The sequence below is a fragment of the Phocoena sinus genome, chromosome 2 (genome assembly GCF_008692025.1).
Source record: "Phocoena sinus isolate mPhoSin1 chromosome 2, mPhoSin1.pri, whole genome shotgun sequence".
NCBI lineage: Eukaryota > Metazoa > Chordata > Mammalia > Artiodactyla > Phocoenidae > Phocoena > Phocoena sinus.
Window position 1 is genome coordinate 102,087,350 of NC_045764.1, and position 6,422 is coordinate 102,093,771.

At 36.9% G+C, this 6,422-nt stretch overlaps 1 protein-coding gene across 1 annotated transcript; it reads left to right on the top strand.

Annotated features, from left to right (window-relative positions):
- Positions 1-2,976: 2,976 nt before the first annotated feature.
- Positions 2,977-5,513, top strand: LOC116748979 (olfactory receptor 1509). The gene is given in 2 exon segments (XM_032622758.1): positions 2,977-4,877; positions 4,879-5,513. Coding segments are annotated over 2 exon segments (915 nt in total). The 5' UTR covers positions 2,977-4,127; the 3' UTR covers positions 5,044-5,513.
- The last annotated feature ends 909 nt before the right edge of the window (positions 5,514-6,422 follow it).

Sequence of the window (6,422 nt, forward strand, 5' to 3'; positions counted from 1 at the left end):
GAGATATGCTAATAGTCTTGGTTCTCTTCAGTTCAGAGACTGGAACAGTCTGAGCCTTCAAGTGGCCAAGTCAGGAGCAGCTGGCCAATGGTCCTAAAGTGATAACATGTCAGATTCCAAGAAGGCTTTCTGCAGCACCTGAGCAGTATTCCCAAGCAGCCTATATGCTCACCTGCAGCACTCTGACCAGGGAACTCGGTGGGACCCTCAAATGAGGATTTCTGCCGGCCCTAGAGCCTGACTTGCCCACCCAGGCAAGGAGCTGAGGAGAGCGTCTACCGGCTCCGTCTCACCAGAGGAGCAGACACCTGGAAGCTGGGCGGCCAACAGTGCAGGAGATGAGGTGGGTGGGCAGGGCTGACAGCCTCCTGAGAAAAGCCGGAACCGTGTGGAGGGTTCCTGTGCTACCGCCTAGGTGGGGGGAATTAATTCAGAGCCAAGGCTGAGGGTAGTGTCCAGCCCACCCTGCCTGGAAGGCTGGCGTAAGCCTGGAAAGCCCAGTCCTGCTAAGGCCTGAGCTTCAATTTTTAATGATGCTCTTCAAAGCCAGAGATTCTTCCCATTCCCTGGTTTCTCTATTGATCTTTTTGACAGGAGACCTAGACATCTGCTACAACTACTCACATAGAAAAGATGCATCTAGTTCCTATTTTACAGTTCAGAAAACTGAGGCTTAGAGGGTGACGGCCAAAGGTCATAGTTATTTGAAATCACCACCGTATGTGCTCTTATGAAGAGCCTCTACCCTCTCCTTAGCTGAAAGCAAAACACCTCTTGGTTCTCTGCTACTAATGCATTGCTGACCAGGAGTTTATGAGAAAAGTCCTCCCCATCTTAAGAATATTGCTTTATAAGAAACACAACCATATTAGGGACTTCCCTGGTAGTGCAGTGGTTAAGACTCTGAACTCTCAATGCAGGGGGCCCGGGTTTGATCCCTGGTCAGGGAACTAGATCCCACATGCATGCTGCAAGTAAGAGTCTGCATACCACAACTAAAGAGCCTGCCTGCCACAATTAAGACCCGGCCAAACAAATAAATAATAATAAAATAAACAAATATTTTTTAAAAATTAAAAAAATAGAAATAAAACTATATCATAAGCTCTTAGATGTGGAGAAAGAAAAATGTACTCATAATCCCATGAAGTCAGCATTTTCATTTCCTTTGTTTTTTCCCCCCATGCATGCTTTTAATACTTTGTTTTTAAACAAAGTAACCCATACTTACATACAAATTTGAACAATTACAGAGTATAATATAAAAATTAATAAAATGCTACTAGTGTTCCTTTCAATTCTATACTTCCACAGGTAACCAGTGTTAAAATATGTGTGTATTCTTTAGCACATATCATCTTTCTTTTTAGGGATAAATACATACAAACAGAATTCATGAATATATATATGTTTGAATATGTGTAAATAAGTTCATATTCATATATATGTGTGTGTATATATATATAAAATCTCTTTTGATTCCTTCCTTCCTTTGCTCCTTTGTTTATTCCTTCTTTCTTTCTTCCCTCCCTTCCTCCCTTCCCTTCTCTCCTGGTTCACAATATATTTATAGCACGCTCTTTTCACTTAACAATATATTGTTGACATCTTTTGAAGTTAATCGTTTGCCATCTTGGCTGTATGCTGGAATCACCAAGGAGCTTTAAAAGTACTGATGGGTCCAACCTCCAGAGATTCTGAATTAATCTTCTGGGGTGAGGCCTGAGCAGCAAAATTTAGAAACTGCCCCCAGGTGGTTCTGAAGTGCAGCCACATTGAGAACCACTGTTTAAGTCATTATACATAGATCCAACTCATTCTTATTAATGGCTATATAATATTCCATACTGTTGCTGTACTAAAATTTATTTACCTATTTTTCTTTTGATAAACATTCAGTTTATTTCCAGTACCTTGTTTTGCTAACATTTTTCAATAAACATATTGATATATCCTTAATTCCTGATTGCTTTATTTCTATGAAATACAGTCCTAGAAGAGGGATTCTTGGGTTATGGGTATGGGCATTTAAATTTTTAATAGGTACTGCCTGATTATTCAGCAAAAAGCTCTTAATAACACCTACTTCCAGTAGCAGTCTATACAGTGCTCAGTTCCTTACACCTTTGCCAATATGAAGAGAGACGAAAGGTATTTGTTTTTTTTCACCTACTACTGAAGTTGAGCATCTTTTTATTCATACTTATTTGTTATTTGCATTTCTTTTTCTGTGACTTGCTTATTTATATTTTTTTGGCCATATTTAATTGTCATTTGTCTTTTCTTGTCAAATTTTAAGAGATCTTTGAACACTAGGAATATTACTCTTTTTAATCATATGTATTGCAGCATTTTCTCTAGTCTACTATATGTATTTTGATAATTTATATGGCACTATGTATATTTAAAAATTTTGAGACTGTATAAACAAATTTTATCTCACTTAATTCTTCATATTTCAATATTTTTTCATATTGGTAATCCTTTGTTATTACCATTTCTAATGGCTGCATACAGTTCATTATATTCAAGTTATATATTATTTAAATATCATTATATATCAGGTTTGCTATATTCATTTAAGCTTCAAAAAAATATTCCATGACTGTTATTTTAAATAATGCTTTAATGAATGTTTTCTTGCATTTAGCTTTTTCAATAGTTTGGATGCTTAGGAAATTCCTACAAGTGAAAATAATTAGATCAGGATATAAATATATATTTTTAAAAATTTATTTATTTTTTGGCTGCATTGGGTCTTTATTGTGGTGTGCAGGCTTCTCATTGCAGTGGCTTGTCTTTGTTGTGGAGCACGGGCTCTAGGCGCGTGGGCTTCAGTAGTTGTGGCACGTGGGCTCAGTAGTTGTGGCTTGTGGGCTTAGTTGCTCCATGGCATGTGGGATCTTCCCAGACCAGGGCTCGAACCTGTGTCCCCTGCATTGGCAGGCGGATTCTTAACCGCTGCACCACCAGGGAAGTCCCTATAAATCTTTTTTATGGTTTGTGGTAAATGTTTCCTAAACTCTGTTATAGTTTTTGGCCAGCCAATCAGTATAGAGAATTACAGGTAATATAACTTTAGTGTTTACACAATAATATCTCCTAGGGGACAAATCATATTACAGAATTAAAAAAATAGGTTTTTTAAAAAAAAAAAAATAGGTTTTTAAAGTCAGTTATTAGCTCCATTGTGAAGAAGGATTGGATTCTTTTGCAGGTTACCTAAGAAGGTAGGTTCAGTTTGAATAAAAATATCTTTTGCATAACTACTGTGTGCCAGATGTCATGTTAAGTGCTGCAAGGGATAAGTCATATGTGGCTATTGCTTTTCAAGAAAATTTCAATTTAATGGGGGAGCAAAACCAGATATCTTATTTTATACTTTCTTTTATAAAAAAGAAGTATGAAGGGGAAGAGATAGGATTTGATTGCCTCAGTTAAGTTTTCTTAAAGGTACTGCTCTTTGAGGTAGTCTTACAGGATGAAATGTTTTAATAGTCAGTGATGAGGAGAGTACAGTTGATTGGAGGGTGTGTTTTCTGAGCAGAGGGAACAACATAAATACAGACAAAGATTTTGGAATGTAAGTTGGTGGAGGTAGCATGGCTGGAGCATGGTAACTTGCTTGGCTGGAGAGAAGATGCCATACTGGAAAAATAAATGTGCAGCAGATTGTTGCAGGCTTTGAAGGTACTTTTAATTTGATAGGAAGAATGAAATAGTGAATGATCTTAGCTGGGAGTTGTATTTTGGAATATTAATTTGGTGTTACCTGTGGATTAGACTGAAATGAAAAAAGCCAGCTACCTAGTGGCTAAGGGTTTGGGCAACTTATTTATTCTTGTAGAGCCCACTTATCTGCAAGAGAGGAACAATAATGCTTATGCCATGGTGCAGTTATGGTTAAATAAGATGGTGTATATAAAAGGCATGGAATGGCTCCTGATACATACTGTGTATATTATAGCAATTGTTATTAAATTGATCTTATATTCTATATACCCTGATAATAAATAAGCAACTCAGATAGAAATGCAGAGTCACTTCAATTAGTTCCAGTCCTATAATATTAAGGCTAAATTAGCTTTCATGTTTTCCCCCCCCAAGATCCTTTGGAAACTCATTGGATGGATGTTCTAAACCAAACAAGAGTGACTCAATTTGTCTTCTTGGGACTCACTGATAACTGGGTGCAGGAAATACTATTTTTCATGGCATTCTCAGCCATGTATGTGCTAACCCTTTGGGGGAACATTCTCATCATGGTTACCATAGTCTTTACTCCATGTCTTAGTACACCCATGTATTTCTTCCTGAGCAATCTGTCCTTTATTGACATCTGCCACTCATCTGTCACTGTGCCTAAGATGCTGGAGGGTTTGCTTTTTGACAGAAAGACCATTTCCTGCATTGCACAGCTCTTCTTCCTACATCTGTTTGCCTGTGCTGAGATCCTTCTGCTGACCATTATGGCCTATGATCGTTACGTAGCCATCTGTGCTCCATTACACTACCCCAATGTGAACATGAGGGTCTGTGTACAGCTTGTCTTTGTGCTCTGGTTGGTGGGTACTGTTCACTCACTGGTGCAGACCTTCTTGACCATTCGTCTACCTTACTGTGGCCCCAATGTTATTGATAGCTACTTCTGTAATGTTCCTCCTGTCATCAAGCTGGCCTGCACAGATACATGTCTCACAGGAATTCCGATTGTGTCCAATAGAGGAACCATTTCCCTCTCCTGTTTCCTGGCTTTGGTCGCCTCCTACACCATCATCTTGTTTTCTCTTAGAAAACAGTCAGCTGAAGGGCGCAGGAAAGCTCTGTCCACCTGTTTAGCCCACTTCATGGTGGTTTCCCTCTTCTTTGGACCGTGTTATCTTCATTTACACTCAGCCAGACACCAGCTTCTCCACTGACAAGTTGGTATCTGTCTTCTACACAGTGGTCACCCCTTTGCTGAATCCCTTCATTGACACCTTGAGGAATGAGGAAATAAAAAGTGCTATGAAGCATCTCAGACAGAGACGAGTTTTTTCATGAAATCATGTATATTATGGGTTTGGAATTATAGATATTAATATGCTCATATCTTTAATGAGAGTAAAAGTAAGAAATCAAAATCGTTAGGTGAAATGGCATGAAGCAGGGCAGACTTCTGCACTAAAGAGAGTGACTTGTTAACTATTACTTAAATAAAGGAAAAGATCATATTGTAATATGTAAAGGAAAAGGATCTGGAAAAGTTTAAAGAAGACTTCTAGTTACACCAGTAAAAAAAACACATAGACTTCAGGGCATGGTCTCAGTTTCAGGAACAGGTAAAGTTGTAAGAGAACCTACTCTTTTGATTTGTATTGTTCTTTAGGTTATTGCCTCTGGGAAGCTGTACATCACACCTGTGTTTTATACATTATAGTGGTCTTAATCCTGCTTTCAAATATAAATATTTTCAAGGTGTTTAAGCCTTATCCTATTTATATTGAATTAAATTTAGTCACTTTGAAAGTGATTCTCTCATTTATTTCTACATCTATTTTGTACTTTTTGTAGTACTTTGACAAAATCAAGATGGAGATGTATTAGAACTTATTTTAAAATAAACTCTATTGATATGGAAATTAATTACACAAAATGTACTCATTTTATTGTACAGTTTGATAAAATTTGACAAAGGTATACCCATCTAACTATCTCTTTAATCAAGATAGAGAACATTTCCATCACCCCAAAAAGTTTCTTCAGCACCTTCCCAGAAATCACTGTATCCCCACCCAAGAACCCAAGCATCTGATTTTTTGTCGCTGTAAACTAAATTTGTCTTTCCTATAGTTTCATACAAATTGAATCATACAGTATGTACTCTTTTATGCCTGACTTCTTTTGCTCTGCATGCTGTTTCTGAGATTAACCCATGTCTTTGTGGGTATCAGTACTTTAATCCTTCTTATTGTTGAGTAATATTTTATTGTATGGGCATACTACAATTTGTTTATTCATTCATGTATTGATTGACATTTGGGTGTTTCTAGTTTTTTTATAATTATGAATAAAGTAGCTATAAACATTTATTTACAGGTTATTTTGGATATGTATTTTCATTTCTCTTGGGTAACTAGGAGTAGAATTATTGGATCACATGGTAAGTGTATGTTTAACTTGTAAGAAACTACAAGACAGTTTTTCAAAGTCATTGTATGATTTTATACTCTCATCAGAAGTATAAGAGTTTAACATCCAACAATGGGAATTGTCAACCTTTAATTTTAAGCATTCTGGTGAGTGTGTGTGTGGTTTTATTCTTCATTTCCCTAATGATTACTGTTGAGAATCTTTTCATTTGCTTATTATCCTTTCATATATCTTGTTTTGTGATGTTCCTATTCAAATATTTTGCTCATACATTATTTTTTGTCTTCTTG